This window comes from Phodopus roborovskii, unplaced genomic scaffold (assembly GCF_943737965.1).
Source record: "Phodopus roborovskii unplaced genomic scaffold, PHOROB, whole genome shotgun sequence".
Lineage (NCBI taxonomy): Eukaryota > Metazoa > Chordata > Mammalia > Rodentia > Cricetidae > Phodopus > Phodopus roborovskii.
In genome coordinates this window covers 799,721-825,722 of record NW_026125052.1, presented here as the reverse complement: position 1 = coordinate 825,722, position 26,002 = coordinate 799,721, and the positions used below count along the sequence as shown (strand labels likewise).

Here is a 26,002-nt window from a genome sequence, read left to right as displayed (position 1 = left end):
AAAGGAAAAATCCCTCAAGACAACACTGCAATTCTTCACATTTATGCACCAAACACAAGGGCATCCAAGTTAGTAAAGAAACACCACTACAACTTAAACCACACGTCGGCCCTCACACATCAATAGAGGCAGACTTCAGTATCCTTCGTCCATAGACTGGTTGTCCAGACAAAAATAAACACAGGTTGGAGCTAACTGGCGTTGTAAACCCAATGGACTTTTGGACAGATATTTATAGAATATTTCACCCAAAAACAAAAGAATATACCTTCTGCTCAGCACCTCATAGAACTTTCTCAAAACTGACCACATATTGAGATGCAAAGCAAGTTTCAATAGATAAAAAAATTGAAGGAGGCTAGATCGATGGCTCAGAAGTTAAGGGCATCGGCTGCTCTTCTAGAGGACCCGGGTTCAGTTCTCAGCACCCAGCTGTCATTAACTCCAATTCCAGATGATCCAACACTCATATAGGCAGAACACCAATGCACATAGGATTTAAAAAAAAAAAAAGAATATTGAAATAAATGCCTGCATTCTATCTGACCACCATGGATTAAAGCTAGATATCAACAACAGAAACAAAACCTTACAAACTTATGGAGAGCGAACAACTCACTCCTGAATGAAGAATGCATCAAGATAGAAATTCAGAAAGAAATTAAAGACTTTCTAGAACTGAATGAAAATGAATAAGCTGGGCAGTGGTAGTGCAGGTGGATCTCTGTGAATTTGGTGCCAGCCTGGTCTGCAGATTGAGTTCCAGGACAGGCTCCAAAGCTGCAGAGAGAAACCCTGTCTCAAAACAAAACAAAACAAAACAAAACAGGAAAGCATTGCTTTCGGTTTCAGTTTCAGAGGTTATTGTTGTGACAGGGAGCATGGCAAACATGGTACTGGATACTGGAGAGAGAGAGAGCTGAGAGCTACATCCTGATCTATAGGCCAAGAGAGGGAGAGATGAAAGGGAACTGGGCCTGGCTTGGGGTTTTGAAATTTCTTAGTCAAACCTCCACAACAGAGTTCTCAAAAGAGGAGTCTTGAAAGGCCGAGAAACACTTAAATATTCAGCAGCCTTACCAATCAGGGAAATGCTAATCAAAAGTGCTTTGAGGTTTCATCTTAAACCTGTCAGAATGGCTGAGATGAATAAAGCAAGTGACAGCTGGCACTGGTGAGGATGTAGAGTAAGGGAACACTCAGCCCTTCCTTGACAATGGGAGTGCAAACTGGGACAATCACTATGGACGTCAGCGTGGTGGCTCTTCAGAAAGATGGGAATCTACCCCAAGACCCAGCTATACCACTCTTGGGCATATGCCCAAAAGACTTCATCCTACCATGGAAACACTTGCTCAAACACGTTCGTTGCCGCTCTATTCATAACAGCCAGAAATTGGGAACAACCTAGAGGTCTCTAAACAGAAAAATGGATAAAGAAAAAGTGGTGCAGTTACACAATGGAGACAATGGAGTATTACCCAATCATTAAAAAAAAAATAAAATCCACAGGTAATCAATGGAAGCAGGAAAAAAATCCTTACTGAGGTAACCCAGACACAGAAAGACAAATATGGTAAGAACTCATTTTTATGTTGATTATGTTGTTGATTGTGTTTTATACTCTTTTGGCTTTTTTGAGAGGCCCACCACCCAGCTCCCAAATAAATCACAACATGGAGGATTATTCCTTCTTATAAATCCCTGGCCTTGGCTTGTTGCTAGCCAGCTCCTTTTCTCTCTGGGCTTTTACCTTTCTTATTTCTGTAAATCTTACTTTCCTTCTTACTCCGTGGCTGGCTGGGTGGCTGGGTGGCCCTGATGTCCTCCTCTCCTTATTCTCTCCTTGCTCCTTCTCTTCCTCGTTTCTCCTTCTGTTTATTCTCTCTGCCTGCCAGCCCCACCTACCCTTGCTCCTGCCTCGCTATTGGCCATCAGCTCTTTATTAGGCCATCAGGTGATTTAAACAGGCACAGTAACACAGCTTCATAGAGTTAAGCAAATACAGCATAAACAAAAGTCACACACCTTAAAATAATATTCTACCACAGTGGATATTAGCTGTTAACAATAGTTAAGCTACAGTCCATAGAACCACAGAGATGAGGTATTGAGTAAGGGACTAGTGGATACAGATAAATCTTGTTAGGAAAGGAAAATAGAATAGATATGGATGGGAGAACTGAAACGGAGGGATCAAGTAGGGAAGGGGCAACAGAGGGATAAGGGAGGGGACGTGGTGAGAGATAGCTAAAATGAAGGGCCATTTGAAGGGTAGCATGGAAACCTAATACAGTAGGAGCTTCCTAAAATATATACACACATGAAAGTGATCTAAATGAGATCATCAAATAATGAGGGAGACAAAGCCCCAACTGGACATCTCTTGTCATCAAATCAAGTTTCCAGTACCAGGACTGGGTTACACTTCATTGGGTTGCTGACTAAAAAGTCCCATGGGAATCCCCAAACCACCCAAGCTGTTGCCAAGAGTATAAATTGTTCTCCAAAAACTGACAGCAAGGCCCCATTGCTGAAGACAACACCTACACAACTCACTGAACGTGGAGAAGTCAAGTTGCTACCTATATAGAACCTTCATCCCTATGTCCTGGCATCTTTGGTACAAGAAGGTACTTGGCACACTATCAAAAGAGAAGCAGAAACACCTAGTCAGTCACAAAGCCTTTGATTTACAATGGTGTCCTGCCTGAAAAACATGCTGGGGCAATGGAGACACAAAGCTTATGGCCACTCCACAAGATGGAACCCATATCAAACATTGTTTGGGTGACCAAGAACCTAGATAGCCCGGGGACCTAGGGAGGGCTCTGGGAAACCCACAGAAGAGAAGGCAGAAAGAGTAAGAACCAGAGGGAATGGAGGGCACCAGGACAACAATGCCCTCTAAATCAACATGAGCAAAGCTCATACGAACTCAGAGACGGAGGCAGCAAGCACAGGGCCTGCACATGTCTGCACCAGGTTCTCTGCATATGGTTTCCAGTTGTGTTTCTATGGATTCCTGAGTGTGAGGATGAGTGGGTCTCTGATTCTTGTGCCCTCACTCGGGCTCTTTTCCTTCTGTTTGCCTTGTCCAATTCTGATGTGTTAGTTTTTGCTTTATCTCATATTTTATTATTTTCTCTTAGAAGCCTGTTTTATTTTCTAATGAGAGATAGAAAGGGGGGGGGGGTTAGATGGGGAGGAACTGGGAGGAGCAGAGGGAGGGGAAACAATCAGGATATATTCTGGGAGAAAAAAAATTAATTTCAATAAAAGGGGAAAAATAAAGAAGAAATGCCAGGTGCGGTGGCACACACCTGTAATCTCAGTGTTGGGGGGCAGGGTGGACACAGCAGGGTCCCTGGGGCCTTTTAGCCAGCCAGCCAGGCCTACTTAATAAGTTCCAGGCCGTCTCTCCTTCCCCACCTGCTACCTCTTTCCTAGTCTCCCTCTCCTTGCTCTGCTCCTGGGTCCTGCCCCACCTGGGGAATGACACCCACGGTGTGCTTTGACAGGAACATACAAACACAGTAATCCCCCACTCCCACAAAAGAAGACATCCAGGTAAGCATTAGCACTGGGATGTAACTCCAGGTGTCCTGGAGCACCTGGGAGCTAACGCCTTCCTTAGTGCTTTGTTCTGTGTTCATTCTGTGGAATTTTAACCCAACAAGGAAAAGGGCTGAAGTCCCAAATCAGGGTGTTTTCTGTCAGAGAGAGGGCAGCTTAGAACTAGCGTGAGAGGATTTAGACTTCCAGTTCTACAGTGCATAAATTGTAGACAAAGGGGACCACATTCCAGATCACACACAAGACAAATGTTTCATGGGCTTTCGACATTCATCTGGTTAACACAGCCACAGCTATGACATGAGAAGTGAATGCTTTTTAAGTCACTTGCACTATATTCAAACATAAAAGAATGAAACTAAGTAAAACAATTTTTATGATACTTTGTTAGAAAAGTATTTGTAAAGTGGCATTTACAAAACAAACTATGAGCTGTTTCACTTAAATTCTATTTCCTTGGCTGGACTTTGGTAGAAGGGACTTTTCAATATCATTTGGTGAACCCTTTTCCGAGGAAATGGTACCCAATCTAGACATAAAACCACAGGCTACACACATCTTGTCCTGTATTCTGACATCCTCTGGGATGTCTCCAGCAGGCTCCAGTGGTCCCTTCTTTATGACAAATGCCTGGAAATGTCAGTTCTTTTGTGAACTGCTAGCAAAAGGTGTTTAACCTCGGAGTTACTTAGGAGAATTCTCAGAGAGACCCTGGTGTAAAGCAAGCATTCCCAATTCCTGTTTTCAAGAAATCTTTTTGATGACATGTAAACAGAAAACTAGGAAATAAGACCAAATGTAAAAGCAAGCAAAACCCAAACATACAAAATATGTATAGCAACACAAAATAGTAATTTTAAAATGTGCATCCCAGATGGAATGCTAACTAGCAGACACAGAAAAGGAAAGCAGAGATAATATCTGAGCGTGTCTTGAGCCTCCTGTCTCAAGCAAGTCCTGACCAACCCACAGGAACAGGAAGGCAAAGCACAGCTCCTGAACGGAGGAGAGGTGCTTATTAATCGCCATTCAAGCGGTGGGTGAAGCTGCCTGACACAATGCACAGTACGGTGATAAGTAACCTAGGTTACTGTTTCCAAGGACACTGGGCTCTTGGCTAACAAGAGAAGAGCTGAGGTGAAGCTGAATGCTACGTGAGTCATTTTAATATATACACACAAGGAAAATCAGCTGGCTAAGTTTACACTCCCCCAAATCCCTGGTGGAGGTATCTAAGTAAATGTCTGAAGTATTACACAACCAATACTTTCCATGGTAAAGGCTTTTTGTCTATGTCTACTGCTCTTCCCTCTGCATCCGGCTCTACAGCAAGGCCCAGGAGAAGCGGCACCCCCTAAGCAGTGACTAACCCTGCAGTAAGGAGTTTTAACAGAGGCATTCTAGAATAAATCTACAAGCGGAGACAATCTAGCTAACAGGTACTTAAGATGTCATGGATACAGGTCACTGTGCAGACAATAATACTTCAACATAGCATTGCCAGAAAATGTTTCAGCAGTGTAAACGTAGCTAAACTGGGAACGTTCTTTGGCTAATGTCAATCCTGTTACTGGCTTTATGAGGGATAATCTAGAATACAGACTGAAGAGCCTGACTGCTACTCTAGACCATGGCGAGACACTAGTGGGGCTGTTTCCAGAGCTTGCTGAAAACCAACCCACCTGTGTGCGAGCAGGAGGGAGCCTCCCCACTCCACCAGCCCCGGCTGGGGAGGGGAAGGCATGGTGGTCACAGTGCAGACAGCTGTCTGGGTGTTAGCAGTGCAGATGACATCATCTGGAACAGATGAGTAAGTGGATTCATCAGCTCTTCCCTCTGCATCCGGCTCTACAGCAAGGCCCAGGAGAAGCGGTATCAGCAGGTGAAAATGATCCACATCTTGGAGAAAATATACACGGTACAAGATGGAACAACACACAACCCCTCAAGTTTTTCCCTGGAAGGGGAAATGGTGAATTATATAGAAGCAGCAGTGAGGTAGAATAAAGCCAGTGTTTTAGATTTCCAAATAAAGACTAAATCAGATCAGTGAAGCATGTAGGCCCCGAAGTCTGTTCTAACACACAAACCAACTGCCAGAGACCCAGACTTCTCAGCTTTTCCTGGGAGTAGCACCTTTTAACCACTGAAGCTTCCGGGCTCTTAGTTTCATGCACTCTGTTTACATGATAAGTGCTTACACCAGTGTGAGCCTTTTTATTGAAAATCCAGTGCTGTTGCTAACTGCTTTCCTCTGCTGCATCTGAGGTATGTTTCTCTAACACACACACACACACACACACACACACACACACACACACACATACACACACACACACACACCCCTCTTACTGTTCTCATTAGGCCAGTGGTTCCCAACCTGTGGGTCACGACTCCCTGGGGGGCCTCAAATGGCACTTTCACAGGGGTCACATCTCAGAGATCCTGCATATCAGATATTTCCATTACACTTAAGAAGATGCGATGAAAATGACTTTACAGTTGGGAGTCACCACAACATGAGGAAGTGTGTTAAAGGTCACAGCGTTAGGAAGGCTGAGAACCACTGCACGAGGCCCAGAACTCCACTCTCAGGTTTCTCCTGCAATACCGCAAAGTTCAGCATTGCTGGCTCGATGCTATGCAGCCAGCCATCATTGGCAATATGGAGAGAGGTCGCTACGAAGAGATTTCATTCCACAGCTGCTACAGATTTTGTCTGGAGGAAAAACACCATGCTTTGTGCCTGTCTTGATGTTGAGGCAAAATGGCAGGGTCTCAGTAAAGGTTCCAAGGAGAAGGGCGTGCGCCTGACACAGGCTCTGGGCTCGGTGAGATCCGGGAGTTTCAGGGAAGAAGGGTTTGACAGGACAGGGAGCTATGCCCTCCTTGCCTGCCACTGTCCTGTGGAGACGACTACAGTCAGTCAGCTTAATCACAACCTCCTTTTATTTCAGATATTTACAAGCAAAATGCAGACAAACATGTCCTGCTTCATGGGACCCTAATGTTGGAGACATAAACGAGCATTGGCCGGAGACAAACTTGCGGATTCCAGTCCTAGGATAACTTACTTTTCTTCTTTTGTTACTTTTTCACATTTTAAACACTTCAGCAGAAGATTACTCCTTACAGAAAACCATGGTCCATATTTTAAAATATCTTAAGAGAACAAGAGAAATTGTGTATGTGATCCAGCACTTGGGAGGCAGAGAGACAGGAGGATTGCTATAAATTCAAGGTCAGCCAGGGGCATGCATCAAGACCCTATCCTTAAAAAGAAAAAAAAAAAAAAAATCAAACCAACATTACCATTAACAAAAAGCAGAAGAGATAAGCAAACAAGCATCCAGTGTCACGTGCAATTTAGGTCTACCAATTTACCTCAAGTCTCAAAGGGGAGGGGGAAGTAGAGGCCAAAGTCTGTCTGATGGGAACCTCCACTGCAGGTTTTCTACCCCACCTCTTGGGGAATGCTTGGAAGAGGTGGATGGAAGGGAACTTTGCAGTACTTGCATTCTGTTTACTGATCCCTGTCACCCAGAGTCATCTGACAGAAGAACCAAGCATCAGCTGGAGCTTCACTGAGCAGCTTTCAGAGCAGATCTGGTAGGAGGAGGCCAGGAGGCTTGGGTTCAACACAGTTGATCCAGAAGTTGGCACAGCTGGCATGGTACTGGTGTCCTCCATAGGCCAGCTTGAAACTGTCTGTTTCTGAGTTGAATGCCTGCCAGAAATAGATATGGGTCAAGTCAGGTTCTTCATACATCTAAGAGCTTGTCAACGGCCACCACAGGCAATCCCCAGGTGTCACAGAGGCTGAGGCCCAAATGGCACACACAGACAAAAGCTGAGCAGGTGGCTGTAGGATCCAAGTAAGAAAGTCTTATTTATTTTTTTGCTGCTAATTAAAGGAATAAAAGTGGGTACCATTCAGCCTAGTTTCAGCAAAGGACCCAATCTTCACAGAAAAAGCAGGTGGAGGTTACAGGAGAGGGGAATGAGCAGGACATGGGAACTAAAATAGCCAAGGGCTCTGGGTAATTGGTTCCCTCCCTGGAGGCTGCCATTACTGTAACATGTGGCCCCTTAGAGTTCCATGGATGGTTACAATCCTATCAGGTCTGAAAACATTTAAGAGAACTAGAAATCAACTGATATTAACGCTTAAGGGCGAATGCCATGGTTCTCAACCTGTGAGCCAGGACCCACTCTGGGGTTGCATATCAAATATTTATATTACAATACATAACAGTGGCAACATTACAGCTGTGAAGTAGCAACAAAATAATTTTGTGGTTGGGGGCTCGCCAGGACATGAGAAATGGTATTAAAGGGCCTCAACTTTAGGAAGGTTGAGGAGCTCTGGCCTGATGCCATCGGGGGCTGACAACTGAGTGGACATTCAACAGTGGCCCCGTCTGTAGCTCAGGTTACCCACTTAACACTCTGCAGTTCGAGTTCTTAAACAACACAGATAAAAATCTTAAAACCCAAATGATTTGTTCTGAAGCTCTCAGATCTCATTCATTCCATGTGTCACTACAACTTCTAGTCTTCCAGAAGGTGCTGGTTCATGGCAGAGAAAAATAATGACAACAGCAGAAGCTGACTAGCTGCCACAAGCATGCAAACGAGACAGCAGCGGCTCCACGGAGACACATTAGTTGGTTTGGTCAAACATGGGGACAAAAATGAGTCAGTAGAGGATTCACGATTGGCACTGTTCAGGACAACAACAGAATTGCCTGTTGACCTATCACACACAAGACTGAGATGGACACACTAAGGTAACCTGTAACTGGCTCATACGTTTTTAGGCTGTTCTGTTGCAGGCTTCTCTTCTTTCTGAAATGTTGAAACCATAAGGTCAAAAAAAAAAAAAAAAAAACAAAACCCAACCCACATCCCTAGAACAGGTCTGTTGCCTCCAGGTAAATCCACAAGGCTTGATATGTCCTCCCCCAACCCCTGTTCATGGAATGCTGTAGAGACCCTGTGAACTGCGTGCTCAGTGGGGAGGGAAGGACTCCCTCCCTCCCCTGCCTCCCTCAGCAGCTTCCCCACTGCCCTGTGGAAAAAACAGATCTGCTTCTACAGAACTTTCCAGACTTCCAAATCCCCATCTCTGGTCAATGAGCTTATTATAAAGTGGGCTAGACATGGCTGTCTCCCCCCCCCCAGGTCATGTTAGAGGTGAACCTTGACACTTGAAGGGGGAAGTCAAGAACTTACCCGGCTCCTAGAGTCCACATTTAAGAGACAAACCCCGCAAGCCAGCTCCTGAGCGTTCTTAATCCCAGGGCGTAACATACAGGAGGAAAAATCCAGGGAATTTTCATCTGGCTGAGGATGACAGGAAAGATGGGTAAGGACATAGCAATTTCTGATGCTGTGTAGGTCAACTATAATGTTAAGTCAGCTAATAACACAAGTGCAACTTGACACCAACCCATGGCCACAATTCTAAGTCATGCCTGCTATAGGCTACTGTAAACTGACCATCAACTTTGATTGGCAAGTATGTCACATATTTAGTAAAGATTAAAACATAGTTACATTACACATAACAGCTTCTTTTTAAAACATTTATATGTATGAGGGTTTTGTCCAAGTGTCTCTTCATGCCACATGTATTCAGTGCCATTGGGTGCTGAGAGAGTGTATCAGATCCTCTAGAACTGAAGTTAAGGTTAGTTGTTTACCACCATGTAGGTGCTGGGAACTAATCCCAGGCACTCGGTGAAGCAGTATGGTGGCTTGAACAAAAATGCCTCCCCCTCCCCAGGCTCATATACTTGAATGTTCGGTCATCAGGGAATAGCACTACTTGGGAAGGATTAGGAGGAAGTGTGGCCTTGTTGGAGAAAGTATGTCACTGAGGGTGGGCTTTGAGGTTTCACAAGCCCAAGCCAGGCCTCATGTTTCCCTCCTCCTGCTGTCTGTGTATCCAGATGTAGAACTTTCAGTGATTTCTCCAGCACCATGTCTGTCTGAATGCTGGCATGGTCCTCAACATGACACCAATGGGCTAAATACCTAGAACTGTGAACCAGCCCCAACTGAATGCTTTCTTTCACGAGTTGCTATGGTCATGGTGTCTCTTCCCAGCAATACAACAGCGACTAAGACAAACAGCAAGTGCTCCTAACTGCTGAGCCCATCTCTCTAGCCCCAGAACCCACCTTCGTAAACCGTGGGTTGTGATCACCAAGATGGGTCACTTAACAGGATGTGGGAGTTTCAGAAAGATGGCAACAGTAAAAGGTTTCTGAATATGCAACCACAAAACACTGATTCAGAACCAAATGCTAATGAACCTGAGGTGTTTCTGGCAGCACTCCTCCATGTTGTATCACGTGATGTCACTGCAGCCTTTATGCTAGACTTATAACCTGCACTGCACATGCTACCCACCACATGCCAGTGAATGCTGCCTTGAACACCTTGCTCAGATCCCAGACCCTGCTGTAATTGCAGAGTTCTTACTGTGTACACAAAGTCTTCTGTTTTTATAGAAACAATATGCTTTAACTATAGAGGGGGAGAAGAAAGCTTTTTTTTTTTTTGGTTTTTTGTTTGTTTGTTTGTTGTTGTTGTTTCTTTATGTAGCTTTGGAGCCTGTCCTGGAAGTAGTCTGTAGACCAGGCTGGCCTCGAACTCACAGAGCTCCACCTGCCTCTGCCCCCCAAACTCTGGGATTAAAGATGTGTGCCACAAACACACAGCTGAAAAATATTTTCAATATTTTTCTGCCACCATTCTTTAGCATCAAAGTATTAAATCAGTATATCATTCTTTGGTTATATTGTTAGTGTTTGACTTAAAACTGATGTTGAATTGTTGGTTAGAATTTCATTAAAAGAACAGTAAATTAATTTTGGCTTGAGAATTAGTATAAATTTTTGTTGTTTCTTTTTGGTTTTGGTTTTTGACGAAGGGTCTCTCTACATAGCCCTGGCTGTCATTGAACTCACTAGGACTCTATTGAGAACTATGTAGATCAGGCTAGCTTTGAACTCATGGAGCTCTGCTTGCCTTTGCCTGTGTTGGGATTAAAGGAATCTACCACCACCAACCACCTAGTATAGAATTTCTTACAATTTGCAAAATAGCCTTAAACATATTTCAGCCATTTCGTACTTCATATTTATGTGAAGTGTTCTCAGCATTGACAACTGTAAAATTGAAATATCAGTCAGCTCTGAAAAGTGAAGATGTTCTTTATCCTACAGAACCAAATATTAAGCAAGATTGATTTTGTCTGTCTGTCTGTCTGTCTGTCTGTCTGTCTGTCTGTCTGTCTGTCTGTCTTTTAAGACAGGATCTCTCTGTGTAGCTCTGGCTGTCCTGGAACTCACTCTGTAGACCAGACTGACCTTGAACTCAAAGATCCACATGCTTCTGCCTCCTGAGTGCTGGGATTAACAGTGTGTGCCATCACTGCTTGGCTAAGATTGAATCTTTATGAAACACAAACAACCACATTAATCTCGTCAATATGCACATTTGTGTTATGAGTAGTTTCTCCCCTGCCAGCCTGGTCACACAGCCGCACCAGCCCCAAATAACACACAGAGACGCTGTATTAGATATAAAGCTGTAGGCCAGTTACTAGTTTCTTATTGGCTAGCTCTGTCTTAATTATTAACCCATTTCTATTAATCTAAGTGTTTCCACGTAGTTTCATCTTACCGGAGAGAGGGGCTGGCATTCTACTCTCTCAGTCCTCCATCTTGACTCTCCTCCCTACTACTTCCTCTCTCCTCGTCTCTTAGTCCCGCCTATCTTGCTTTCCTATTGGCTAACAGTGCTTTATTCATTAACCAATAAGAGAAACATATTTACAGAATGACATCTCTCATCATATTTGCTTTCATCTTTGGTAAATAGTAAATTATATGTATACCAAAAGGCTATTTAAAATAAATGTCTTCATGATTTACTAGCTGTAAACATTTGATTTCATACCTGTTTTATATACTTATATACATAAAAAATTCTTCAAGTAAAAAAGGAGTTTAGGGATAGTTTAAGAAGCTGTGTGTCATATAAGACCTGCTTACACAGACAAGTCCAGAGCTAGCTATGGTGTGTAAGCCTGAATCCTTAGCCAGTAAAAACGTGGAGTAGAAGGAAAGCAGCAGGAAGAATGGTGGCGTTCAGTGTTCTTCACCAATATTCATGCTCTCCCTTTCTGACAAATGCTATGAAAAGCTTCTCAGCTTCCTAGAAATTAGGCATGGCCACGTCACCTGTCATGCCAGTGAGTCATGTATGACACCACTGGAAGGAAGCCTTTGAAACCACTGTGCTGGCTCTAAGGTTAAGAGTGCTGGCTGTTCTTCTAGAGGACCTTGGTTTGATTCCCAGCATGCACATGTCAGCTCCCAGCCATCTGTAGCTCCAGTTCCAGGAGATCTGACTCCCTCTTCTGACCTCCCTGGGCACCAGGCATGTGGTGCACAGACATATATGCAAAACACTCACACACAGAACTATAATAAGAAAATAAAATGTGCTCCCTTGACCCTTATGGGTGACCAGCTACATTCCATGCAGTGTAGGGAGCGAATCTTGGTCCTAAGTGAGGGCAGGATGTAGGGTTGGAGCCCGAAGTAGACTGGCAGGGCTTCAAGCCTTCTGAAGTTCCAGAGGAGACTCTGAAGTTAAGTTATTATTGCCACATAAGGTGACACATGAGGTAAAACAGGTTCCAGGGTCAAGTGGCAAGTTTGAGAGTGCCATTTGTCAGCTGAAGACATGGTAAAGATGTTGTCTCTAAAGTATGATGCTTGCAAGATGAGCAGAGGGTGGGGAGACGCTCTCATCAAAAGCATACGGTTATCTTGATATTTCGAATCATTAAGGAAGTAAACAGTCTGAAGTTCACCATTTCTTCATGCTGGGAGGAATTACCAAGGGACAGTGGAATCAAAAGGCATGCATGTGTGGCTTCCAGTTGGCCACAAATCTGGAGAAAAACAGTCTCTTTTCTCTTATTAGGTTTTATATGCCAAAATTTTGTTTCCCAGGGCTGAATAGGTTCTTTGATCCAACGGATCCACAAGATAAAAGCTTAGCTGACCTTTACTTCAGCCTGACCATCAAAGCATCCATCTATAAGTCACTGAAGTAGATGGCTTTTCCTGCTAGAGGAATGCCTGCTTCTACCACAAGAGGGAGTTTCAGTTCTCAGTCTCCCAGAGCATTAGCGGGAGTTTTGCTATGTAACATTCAGGTTTTTTAAATTATTTATTTATTTACTTTATGTGTATTGGTGTTTTGCCTTCTTTTATATCTGTGAGAGGGTATTGGATCCTCTGGAACTGGAGTTACAGACAGTTGTGAGCTTCAGGTGCTAGGATCTGAACCTGGGTCCTCTGGAAGAGCAGCCAGAGCTGCTAACTGCCAGTTGTCTCTCCAACCACGTAACAAGAACATATTAAGTCACATTTTGCAGTCAGGACTGTATACTTTGCTTTACTTAGCTCAGGAATCCCCACTGTGATGAATACTACACACGGGGAATTTTAGGTAGAAATAATACAGCTGGTGTTTTATTGTTTGTTTTGGGAGAGCCGGGGAATAGATCTAACCAAGGCTGCAAGTATAATAAAACATACTCTCAAAAACATAATAAAGCAAGACAAAACAGTACATGCCCTGCCAACCACTAAAAGACACCCTGGCTCCTGTGCTGCTGGGTCTTTTGAGAGCTAGAGATTCCATAGTAGGAAGAAAGGATTTTAAAATGATGATATAGATTTAAAATCTAGATTTCTATAGTTTCAAATAAATTTTGATATTTCTGAGCCCTGATTTCTTCCTCTGCAGAGATGAACATTAAGGGCCAGTGAGATGGCTCAGCAGGTAAAAAGTGTTCATCTTGTGTAATAACTACTTGCATTTAATCCCTGGGATCCACAAAAGGCTGGATGCAGTGGTGAGTGCCTTATTCCTATAGTGAGATGAGAGGCACGGTCAGGAGACTCTCCTGGAAGCTTGCTGGCCTGGAGTGCAGTGGTAGAATGAGAGAGACCCCGCCTCATGATGAAAACCAATTCCTAAAACCACCTCTGACTTCCATCTGCACACCATGGCATACATGTCCCCCACACTCACATATACATACATACATATTAAAAAGAAATGGAGATGATACTGACCTCATATGTTATTACCAGGACTAAGTGAGAAAGTGAGAACGAATGTGAAGAATGTGAGTAATCGTCTTAGTCAATGTTCTATTTCGGTGAAGAGACACCATGACCAAGGCATTTACCTGGGGCTGGCTCAGAGGTTTAGTTCATTGTCATGATGGGAAGCATGACAACTCATGGGCTGACATGGTGCTACAGAGGTAGCTCAGAGTTCCATATTAGGACCAGAAGACAACAGCAAGAGACACTACCTAACTTGAGCATTAAAAAAAAGAAAGAAAGAAAGAAAGAAAGAAAGAGAGAAAAGAAAACCCACCCCCAGTGACACACATCCTTTAACAAGGCCACACCTATGCTAAGGCCACTTGTCCTAATAGTGTCTCTTCCCTATGAGCCTGTGGAGGCCATTGCCATCCAAGCCACCACAGTGTCCTAGTGGCAAACATGAATGGTGACCATCAGTATTGGTAGTGGATTGAGAACAATGAATCTCTGAATGGTGATGTGGTCTCTTAAGGAGCTCATTTACTCCAAACCAAACAAAGGTGCTAAGAACTCAAGGTTTCGGTGCCAATCCAAGCCCGCCTGTCTCTGGTAATGACATGCTGTCTTTGAGCATCTCACCCAGGGTTGCCAGGTCTTCAGAGCTGTGGCACAGCGGGACTGACATATTCAGACTCTGGGTTTTATGTTATTGGCATTTGTACAGCTTTGTTGGTTCTGTTACAGTAAAGTCTCATTCATGACAACCCACACTTTACATATCTGTGAGATACATGCTATTCCTCGTGCAATGGGCAATTAAGTTAAGGTTTATAGACTGAGGACCCGTCTGCCCACTCTCAAGAGGGAATGGTGTGGTATAACCTAAACAAATATCTCAACAGAGAACTACCATTGCTCTGTCACAGCTACCCTGGCGAGAGAAGAACATGGCTAATTAGGAAGTGAAGACTCAGTATTCACAAGCACTCTGCACATATCCTAGCATTGCAGAGGAGAGATAATGAATCCCTGTGCCATGACCTGTGCCTAAAAAGCCTGGCCAGTTACCCCTGAGAGTCTAGATCTGGGTACTGGGAGTGGATGCTTGCAAACAGAGTCTGAGCAGAAGGCATGAATGTGAAGCCCCCTCTCCATTTACCTGATGTGTTGGCCCTGCTGAGTGAGTTAGAGCCGCCAGATGTGAATGGAGCAGAATATTCTAGGTAAACAGATGACAAAACTTCCTTCTAAGTTACAAAATCAAATCCCATGGCTTCTTTGGAGAGGTCTGGACAAAAGTGATGCTTGGTGTGAAAACTTTCAGCGGTGCAGAGACTGTGAAGGTATATAATGAAGCTGAAATAGTCCACAGCTTGACAGGGCACAGATGATACAGACAGTGCCATGCATTTGTGGACAGAAGGGGAAAGTCACAAACTCATAGTGCCGTGTTACTAATGTTTTGGGTGTTTGGTTGTGTGTGAACTCAAACGAGACCTGGAGTGAGAAGCAGGGCCTAGAAGGCAAGTCCTTTCCATGAACAGTGGCAGCACATCTTCCCCAACACCCAGGGGAAGCTGGGAAAGATGTTCCCCGAGGAAAATGGCTTCTCCAGCCCCTCGGGACAGCAGCTACTTCACATGGTGAACGCAGGCCAGCAACCAGGCCTGACACTGCCTGGTTATTCTGCACCTTAACTGGAAAACAAATAGGTAAGAAGCTTGGCTGATGTACCTGGACTAAGAGCTCCAGACAAGGAAAGACGTGTTTTCTAACCCTGGTCTGCTTTCTCCATCGGCGCCAGAAAAGGAGGGCTGGTGGCTGACTGGTGGAAGGATGGAGATCTAGTTTTCCAAGCTTTGATAACTGACTGCCACCAGAACAAGGGACTTTCAAATCTAAATGCAGAATGGGAGGCCTGTAATCACTCTGCTATCCTGGGATATCAATCCAGGGGGGAAGGTACAGAAAGTGACTTGACTTCAGAGTTACTATGTGCCAGAACAAGCTCTGGTATTTTTTTCTCATTAACCTTAAGTTCTGCCAATCTACTCCCCAGCAAAAAAGCTTTTGTACTTCTTTGGTTTTGCCTACCTAACTCACCCTTTTCAGGGTAAAATGAAGCATAGAGCATGCTGGATGCCTCTGGTCCTTCCCTGCTTCAGGACAGAATGGTGGCAGAGTAAAGATGTTAAGTTGCTGTGTAGATTTAATGCAGCTAAAGGCCCTACCACACAGTTCAGCCAATTGCACAACCCATCAGAACAAGTGAAGGAGGAGAGAGGCCACGATAACCAAAAGGGGTTTGGGGAAAGGGATCAAGTATGAGAAGGCAATGAGAAATTACTCTACCAGAGGGAAGAATTATTTTCCATTACAAATGAAATACATAGTCATTAAAGATAGTTGAGAAAGGTAGAGAATACTTATAAACACGGGTTTCTATCACTAATCATTATGTTGGCAGCCTCTCTCCCAGCCATGTGGTGACAATGCTGTTATTTTGAAAATGTTCCCTGAGGAAATGCCCACAGTGTCTCATACCAGGAGCCTCCACAGTTTATTTCACTAACTCTAGATGAGGGCTTTCAGACGGTTTCCGGTTTTTCTCATTTACAAGGAACAATGCTCTACACTTTGCTGGCTTCTTTTTGTGATTGGACATTTGGAACAACTGGAGAAGTTTGCTCAGAAGTGGCATCAGCAAAGCAATGACCCTGGATGTGAGAGCCCTCGGATGCACTTGGCTTTTACAAGGCTGCATCTGAAGTGCAGGCTCACATAGAGCCAGGAAGGTGAACAGAAGAAATCCGTTCTAGTCCTCTTGCCAGCAATTCTCTCCTGACTATCGAGTTTATTTTTATGCTGTGAACACAGTGAACCATGGGACTCAGTTGGAACACAAAAGACAGAAAGAGGGAGGACCAGCATCCACAGATCACCATTTCATTGCCTGTCTACCAACACAATGAGATCAGCTGTCTGGAGCTCTCGCCAGAGCTGGAAGAGTTCACAACACCATGCCTTCTCTGCTAGGATGACCGGCACCATGAACTTGGAGCCAATGAAACCCTTCTTCAAAGTTGTTTCGATGAGGTATTTTGTTGTAATAAGAAAAGTAACTAATGAGGTAAGCACTATGGGATGTTTGAGAGAAATGGGCTAGAGACACTCACATAGGAAAGGCCTTTGATTAAGACTAAAGGGCACTGGGAGTGTATTCTGGGGGAAACTATGTAGAGCTCAGAGAAGTCACCTAGTTCAGTAAGAAGAAAGCTCTCTGCTGAACTACGAAGTTTGGCTGAGGTCCTGAAGACCATGGAGGCCCACTCCAGTAATAAACTATTTGTTTTTGCTATTGTTTTTTGGGACAAGGTATCTCTGTGTAACCCTGATTGTCCTGGAATTCAATTTGTAGCCTAGGTTGGCCTTGAACTCACACAGAGATACACCCGCCTCTGCTGGGACTAAAGATATACATCATCATGCCCAGCCCACTGAAGGATTTTAAATGGAATTTAAATGACACAATCAGATTTACAGTTTACACAGAACATCTTGGTAATGGCAGACAAAGGCTTTTGAAAAAAAGAAAAGAACTAGATAGGGGTGTATGGCTCAGTAGAAGTACTTCTCTAGCCTTCATGAGTCTTGAGGCCCAGTGTGCAGCTCTGAGTAGCCATCCCTTCAGCCCCTCATTTAAACCCGTTAGGAATTAATAAAGTAAAACCAGAAGCAACAGAACAACAGTGGGATCTGTTGTTTAGGACACAATGGGACAGCTGACTATCACTGGGCTGTCACCCGAGGGCACTAAGAACTCCTTCCTCCTGCAGAGAGCTGCAACCCTCTCATAGGGTCACTGATTAACTGGAGGAGTAGCAGCATGTATCCAGTTCTGACTGCTGTGAATACAGGACTAACTGAATGGGTTTGAACATTTAAACAGTGAAAGGTGAGAAGAGAGAATAATAATAGTAGGAAACAAATTGATATGTTTACCGGGATATATATTATAAACAGAAACTTGTTGACAGCTGTATTCCATCAAGAGTGCTGAAATGGTTCAAAGAAGTGATTAGCTTAACGAGGATGGAAACAGGACCAGTAAGTTATCATTTGGAATATAGCAAGGCTTTAAGTGCTATCTTGTAGGGCCCTGCATGGACCCCCAAGGCACCTAGAGCAACCCTGAAGCTGTTGGCTGGAATATCTTGCTCCTCAGAGTTGTTATAGGTACTCTTTTTGATTTGCTAACACACATCTGCTGGGGAGGAACTACGCCCAAGAATTTGCACCCTTGACCCTTGACTGTTTTCCACTGTGCTGTAAGTCAGTATACAAGCCCACTCCATCCCCTCAATAAATGGCATTTGGCATTCAGCCTCCCAGCTGCCCGAATGAGCCACTGTCTAGTCTTTTATTTCAATCTCTAGGCCTTCACCTGATTAATGAACAGATTGCAGCACAGGTGCTACACGTGGAGGTCCCACTGAGATTGGGAAGAAAGGAGCACCTGAGAGATCACCCTCGGAGGCCAGCCTGCAAAGTAAGTGAATGAGGGTGCATGGCAGGATGGGTGCCAATAACTCTAAGGAAATTCTCAGTGGGCAATTAGTGGCCCTATTGAAAAGACAGGGCACCAGGATTAAAATTAAGACAGCTAAAACTTTCATTGCCGGATTAGAAAAACATAGTCCCTGGTTTATACACTCTGGAGGCTTCAACATCCCTGATTGGGAACAGGTAAAAAAAGTCTCCAAAAGGCTTATAAAGAAGGGGGTCTGATAATTTCCCTATTGTCACATTTCCCCTTTGTAGTCTAGTTAAAGATTAGCTCCTAAGAAAATGTCAAAGTAAAAGAACAAATAGCAGAGATGAATAGGACTTCTGAGGAAGTACAAGATTTCGGATCTGTGAAATCTAGAGGGATCTCAACTAGGAGATGCTAGTCCTACTGTAACTGATGAAGATACTTTGGAAGCAGAAATTAAACAATTAAAGAATTGCTGAAGCTGATGAGAGCAGTGCTGTCCTCCATGGCACAACCCCTTTTCTTGTGATCCCTTTAGTAGGCCCTCTGTGCCTTGAGGGATAGAGGAGAAGGTCAAAGATTTAATAACCAAGGTAGAAGCATTAGGAAAGACAAGCTTTCCCTGTGATTGAGACAGTGGGTCCTCAGGATAACAGGGTTAGGGAGCACAGCCCCCTAAATTTCAAGGATTTAAAACAACCTAAGGAGGCTGCCACTGCTTATGGGCCCCATGCTCCTTTCACTCAGGCAAGTTTTGAGTTTTTCACAGCGTTTTGCACCCCTAGTGATTGGATGCAGCTCTGTAGAGCCATACTGAGCGGGGGCCAGGTGCTAGCCATTACCCTTTCTCAGAAGGGTCTCAGATGCTCACAGGTGTGGCTCTTTTTTCTGACCACTAATTATAGTTTGGGTAAAGCAGCTATAAATTTACATTTTAGTCCAAAGGATAAGAGTTTCACCTTCATTTCAGGAACTTGGGTTCTGGCTCCCTTTTTGGTTGTAACTATAATGCTACTAATTTTGGAGGAAGTCTCAATTGTTCTCAGCAGGCCTGTCAAAGTTAGCTGCTGGATATATAAACAACAGCTGTCGTGGTTCTCGTACCCGGAGTGATACCTATGCTAGAGACCTCGACAGATGACCAACTTGTGCAGCAGAGAGGAAAGGAGATTTCGAGATCACAGCTGCTAGTGCCGCCTTCGCCACTGCAGCAACAGTTTCAAGGATAGCCCTTTCCCAATCTGTAAATACTGCAAGCACAGTGGATCAACTATCAGGTGAATTGGCTGAAGCCTTAGCCACCCAAAACACCTTGATTATCTAGTACAAATTGGCATTTTTAAACTAAATGTACAAACTAGCCCCCTATAGGAACAATTGGATTTATTGTGGGAGGCCCACATGGCTTCTTGTTCTCCCTCTTTCACACATCTGTGTTACACCTGCTAAAGTTGAGGATGCATCAGTTGTAGTTACTTTTCTCCAGGGGTCCTGGAGTGATCAGTTTTTAAATTATACACATGCTTTAGCCATGCAGATCATTAACATCAGTGAAACCCGAGTACTACCTGCCAGAGCAGAAGACCTTCCACAAGGACTTCAACTTGCGGGCAGATGAATTAGAGAATGGGCAAGCTGTCTCTCACTGGGGCTCATCTCCCTGGCCCTCGGTGCTATCTGCCTGATCTGCCAACACCGCCACAGCATTAGACAGGCCCAGGCCAACTTTCAAACAAGGCAGATTCTACTGTCTTTAGCTCAATAGAACGCCTCTGCCCAAGTATGGCTGAACTTTACAGATGAACTAATCACCCGCAGAAGGGGACAAATATCCAACCTAAGACAGGAAGGTTACAGGCCTGGGTGACCTCTCCCATGATGGGTAAGGAATTATGCTAGCATCTTCTGCTGCCTAAGACAGGCGATAGTTTATATTAAAAGAAAGGGGGATATGTGGGGCCCTGCATGGACCCCCGAGGCACCTTGAGAAAGCCTGAAGCTGCTGGCTGGAACATCTTGCACCAGAGTAGTTCTTGGTTCTCTTCCTGATTTGCTAACACACATCTGCTGGGGAAAAACTAAGCCTGAGAACTTGCATCCTTGACCCTTGACTGTTTTCCATTGTGCTGTAAGCCCACTCCATCCCCTCAATAAACACCATTCAGCATTCAGCATCCTAGCTGCCAGAATGACCCACTGTCTTGTATTTTATTTCAATCTCTAGGCCTTTGCCTGATTAATGGAACAGATTGTAGCATGGATGCTACACTACCTGGAAAGTGTTGCAGCAGCCACACAGGCTGCATGCATATACATACATTTTGGCCTTCTCCATCCACTTTGAGAGACTGTAATACACAGAGGGCAGCAAGTCATCTGTTTATTCAAAGTAGAGCTATTCACATCCAAGGAAATCAATAACAGGGGTGAGTGGACTGTAGGACAGCAACATGATGCTCTACCACACAGCTCTCTTTAGAACACTAGGGGGCATAAATCAGTGAAGTGTAAAGGGGTAATAACTCAAATCATTACTTTTTAGTAAAACTCGCATGTGTGAGTATTAAGACTGGTGCTGCAAGACAGTTCAGTGGGCAAAGTGCTTGCTGTGCAAGTAAGAGGACATGAATTCAACCCCCAGAACCTACATAAAGCAGGAGGTGGTAAGGTACACGTCTATATTCCCTCCAGAAGCTGGTGGGCCATCTAGTCTAGTGTGTACAGAGGCTGACAATAGAGACCCTGTCTCACACAAGGTAGAAAGTAAGAACAGGCATCCATGGTTGTCCCCTAACCTCCACACACACATTGTGGCAAGGTCACACCCGGACTCTCTCTCTCTCTCTCACACACACACACACACATACACACACACACACACACACACACACACACACACACACACACACACACACACAAATTAATAACAGCTAAAGATCTTGTTGTACACTTCTATTTTGCCAAGGTGGGAAGCTCCCAAGTTCCAGTGGGCCATGGAATGACAAAGCCAGCCTGGGACTGCTTCCTCAGACCTCCATCAACATAACGCAGTCCAGCTGGCACACTCACCCTCCCAGAAGTGTATCCTAAGAATATATTCTCTGCCTCAAAACAGGTTTCTGGAAAGAGAAGCAGCTGCTGCACAGGCTTACCGTGAGTGTGGCAAGTGACATGAAGCCAATCAGGTTGTTCCACACTTTATCGATGTCCTTCAGCAACTGCTGGAGTTTCTCACTACACACAGCGGTGGCTTTTATCCCCAGCTCCACACGCCTGGTTACTCGGTACACTTCCACGACGCCTGATGGGGAGAGAGGAGAAAGTTAGGTATGGGAAAAGCAGGCAGGGCAAAGCAGAGCTGCGACTTGCTAATGACTGACTAGGAGGAACTCAACTGCACGGAGACGGGTAGGTGAGTACAGACATGTCCTGGTTGCTTTCCTGTTGTTGTGATAAAACACCATGGCCAAGGCAACTTAGAGAAAAGTTGGTTAATTGGGCTTAGGATCTACACTCCATAACTGCACAGTGAGAGCATGGTGGCAGGAACAACTGAGAGGTCATGTCTCAAACTGCAAGCTGGAGGCAGAGGACATACTGGGAATGGCAGGAGGCTTCTGAGGCCTGACAGCATCCCCCTATACCCAACCACCTCCACCCAACATGTATGTCTCTTAATCAAGGCCACACCTCCTAATTCTTCCCAGACAGTTCCACAAACCAGGGACCACATAGTCAAACCTAAGAGTCTGTGGGGGCCACTCTGTTCATCAGCCAGATGGTTTTGTTCCTGTGGTCTTCAATCAGGCCCAACAGTCTCAACAAGAAGAGGTGCTGAGCACCTCCTCATTCTAGGGTGGTCATAGACCCATCCCCAGGCCTTTACTGTGGCCATCACCAGACCACTGTGCTGCCCAATACTGCTGGAGGCTTTTAAGGAGGAACATGGACTCCGGAGCTATGCACTGTGAGCTCAAATCCCTGTCCCCTCTCTTAGCAGCCATGCATCCTGGGGCAAGTTATAAACCTCTGTGTGCCTTGTCAAGACAGTAACAGCAGCTCCTCAGAGGACGGGTGAGGGGATGAAACACATGAACAAGGCTTATAGTACTATTTTGTGAGCAGAAGACATTGTGTGAGATACTAGGCTTTTAGTTCCGATTTCTTTCTGAATTTTTGGTTGAACCAGGGAAATCCCATTAACTGACTGAAAATGGAAATAAAGTTTTAAAGAATCTAAATGTTAATGTTATCAAAGAGTAATCCATGATGAATCCTCAAGCTTCCAAACAAAACAAAATAAAACAAAACAACAACAACAAAACCAGCCGGGTGTTGGTGGCGCACACCTTTAATCCCAGCGCTCTGGAGGCAGAGACAGGTGGATCTCTGTGAGTTTGAGGCCAGTCTGGTCTATAGACTAAGTTCTAGGACAGGCTCCAAAGCTACACAGAGAACCCTTGCCTGGAAAAAACAAAAACAAAACAAACAAAAAAGAAAACCCAAATAAAATAAAACAAAAATGCATTTACTTATTTGTATATGGTATGTTGGGGGATGGCTGGTATATGAGCCACTCTGGAGGTCAGAGGGCAAGTTGAATGAATTGATTCTTTCCTCCCACCATGTAGGTCTTGTGATTAAACTCAGATCATCAGGCTTGGTAGCAAGTGCATCGATTTTGGGATTTTAGTTTTGTTTGTTTGCAGCACAAGATGGTCTGGAATTCACTATGAAACCTATTGGCCTTCAACTAGTAGAAATCCTCCTGCCTTAGCATCCTTAATGCTGGGACTATGGGAAGGAGCCTGAGCAGGACTGTTCTTTTCCTGTGGTCTCTAATGAGGTTGAATTATTTCTCTTTTTGTTACCCTAGTTATCCTGGAACCTGCTTTATAGAGAGCAGACTGTCTGCCTCCCAAATGCTGGGACTAAAGGTGTGCACCACCATGCCTGGCAGAGAAGGAATTCTTTTTATTTCTTTTCTTTTTCTTTTTTAAATTGGTGTTTTGCCTGCATGAGGGTGTTGGATCCCCTGGAACTGGAGTTACAGACATCTGTGAGCTGCCACTCGGATGCTGGGTATTAAACCTGGATCCTCTGGAAGGACAGATCTTAACTGCTGAACCATCTCTACAGCCCCCAGAGGCTGTATTCTTAAGCAAGGAGGAGAGGTACCAAGTTCCTCCTTGTCCTAAGGCAGCTGACAGGCACACACTCCAGACTGTTAGTGAATACTAGAGAACTCCAAGCCTCATCACCTTGCACGACACCATGGCTTTTCCTCCTCTTCTCCAAAGGAAGGGTGGGAATGGCTGTCCGCCATAAAAAGTAAGGGTTGTTCCAATAGAACCTTCCATGGCTATTCTAGGAAAGCTCCTAAAAGGAAAGACACCATTCCCTGAGGGCAGTAGGGGTCAGCTAGCTAATGAGAGAACTATGGCTGTGTGGGCAAGAGGCTAGTGTAGAGGCAAGGTGACTGGCCCTGCATCCCTTCACTAGCAGCTCATCTGCGAACACACAGTATGCTCGCTGTCACCAGTCACTGGACAGGGGTCAGAGGTGTGGGGATGAACAAAACAAGCCCCCATTCTGCCCTCTTAGAGGTAGTGCAAACAGAACGAAATGTAAGACACTCAAGGTTACAGGGCTAAGGAGAAGAGATGGGATTTTTTTGAGAAAGAGGGGAATGAAAGGGTTACTGACAAGGGACAGACAGGTGAGGGAAGGTCCCCTGCGCCTGTGGCCCAGGCCACAGGGAAGCCTGAGCTTGATCAGACTGGGGCTTAAGTTTGATGTTAACAGCTGGAGACAGGCAGGGAGGTAAGGAATGTGTCTCTGTCACGAAGGGACAGAGAGGAAGAATGCATAGAGGACAGGGAGGGACTGATGCCCATAAAATGATGCCACTTAGATGTCTTACTAGTTAAGGTTCGTTGATAAAAATAAATGTATTATACCTGTTGCTGGTTGAAGATGTTAATTCTTACTCAGGTGTATGTGTGTAAATCTGTGTGAATTTATGCCATGTGTGTGCAGGGTCTGGCGCAGGGAATAAAAGTGTGTTGGATCCCCTGGAGCTGGATTTACAGGCAGTTAGTTGTGAGACAAGCAACATGGGTGTGGGGAACTGAACTCTGGTTCTCTGTCAAAGCAGTAGGCACTTTAACCACTGAGCCACCCAGATATATCTATCTGGAAAACTTCACTACAGAGACCTTCAGTACAACACTGCTGCCCGTGACGTCAGTGTTTTACCTATGAGCAGCTGCTAGTGAGGCTGCATATGGTGGAGGGCAGACCGGATAAACTTAGGGTGAGTGAATGCTGACACTAACGCAACACGGCACGGACTGACCACGTGAAATATCACAGGACATACCTAGAAGATATTCCATGCCTTGGGCTGACTGGATAACTTCCGTGCAAACAGCACTGCTGCTGATGCCATTTAAGGTGTCATTTGCCTTCTTAATGACCTACAAGAAATGAAATCACCTTATCTGATAGAACCAAGAAAGGTCACTGCAAATCAATTTCCCATGAGTAGAAAACCCAACCAGCGTGAAAAGCTGTGCCCAACTGGCGTGTGCAAGTGCCTATGCAGAGACAAACCTGCTCTGCATTGAATTTTAACTTTGAAGAAACCATCCTTCACTTCTGTGGGAGGGAGAGAGAGTGGGGGAGAGAGAAATAGGTTCTTTAGTCGAAACGTTATTTTCATGTAGGCCAGAGGTAATGATACCACTTTGCTACTTCTTAAATACAGTGACAAATGTAGGGGACGGCTGACAAATGAGCCAGTGTCTACTGTTGTAAACTTGAAGGATGCATGGGTTTCTTTTCTTTTTTTAAAAATTTATTTAGTTTTATCTTATGTGCATTGGTGTTTTGCTTGCATGTATGTCTGTGTGAGGGTGTTGGATCCCCTGGAACTGAAGTCACAGACAGTTGTGAGCTGCCATATGGGTGCTGAGAACTGAACCCAGGTTCTCTGGAAGAGCAGCCACTGCTCTCAACCACTGAGCACCTCTCCGAGAGCCCTGCGTGATTTTCACACTGTGCCTGGTGATGGAAGTAAGGCATCCCTCGTGTTTGCCTGCATTCATTCAAAAGAACCAAGGAGGAGACAACACAGGCCAGGCAGTGCTCAGATGCACAGAAGTGGCATACTCACATCCAGGGCGCTCCCCAGGCATCGCTGCCACTCATACGCATATCTCTCATTTTCCTGTGGGTTTCATAAAAGGAACTGAGTTCAACAGGTGGGCTTAGGGTCCTCTGTGACTTCTCTCAATACAAAGGGCTTGGACGACTCCCTTCTATTGAAAACACGCTTGCAAAAGACAGTTATCACTCAAAACTCACTAAGAGACAAGAGATAGAACTTAGAGGACCTATTTTACAGCAGCCTCTCTAAATACTGCCTCATTTGTTCCAGTCAGTAACAGTGTAAGTAAGCTTCTATCCAGCTACTCACCATAGAGGTACCTACTATATGAGCTACTGCCATCCTATAGTTTTAGTTAGGCCCGGGCATGTATGCCTGAAATCCTAGCACCTGGGGGGGGGGGAGGGGCAGAAGCAGGGTCACTGAGTTTAAGGCCAGACTGGTCAACATAAGAGTTTCCTAGGACAACCAGGGCTATATGAGACTCTCAAAACAAACAAAACAAAACCCCACAGGATAAGACTGCAGCTTTCCACTCTTATATTTTTGGTTGTGAGCCTAGCCTTTAAAGGC

General features: G+C 44.7%; 1 protein-coding gene across 13 annotated transcripts in view; it reads right to left on the bottom strand.

The window, feature by feature from the left end:
• Positions 1-6,518: 6,518 nt before the first annotated feature.
• Synrg (synergin gamma) overlaps positions 6,519-26,002 on the bottom strand; it is a 77,204-nt gene continuing 57,720 nt past the window's right edge. For 3 of the 13 annotated variants that reach the window (XM_051182018.1, XM_051182332.1, XM_051182469.1), the window contains 6 exons: positions 25,436-25,489; positions 24,641-24,737; positions 21,411-21,559; positions 8,812-8,922; positions 8,389-8,424; positions 6,521-7,303 (listed from right to left, as the gene is read on the bottom strand). In XM_051182018.1, coding sequence (XP_051037975.1) covers positions 7,172-7,303; positions 8,389-8,424; positions 8,812-8,922; positions 21,411-21,559; positions 24,641-24,737; positions 25,436-25,489 — 579 coding nt within the window. In that variant the 3' untranslated portion in view covers positions 6,521-7,171. Of the gene's footprint in view, positions 7,304-8,388; positions 8,425-8,811; positions 8,923-21,410; positions 21,560-24,640; positions 24,738-25,435; positions 25,490-26,002 lie in introns of all 13 variants that reach the window. The other 10 variants (XM_051181812.1, XM_051181887.1, XM_051182187.1 and 7 more) reach the window with 7 other exon arrangements.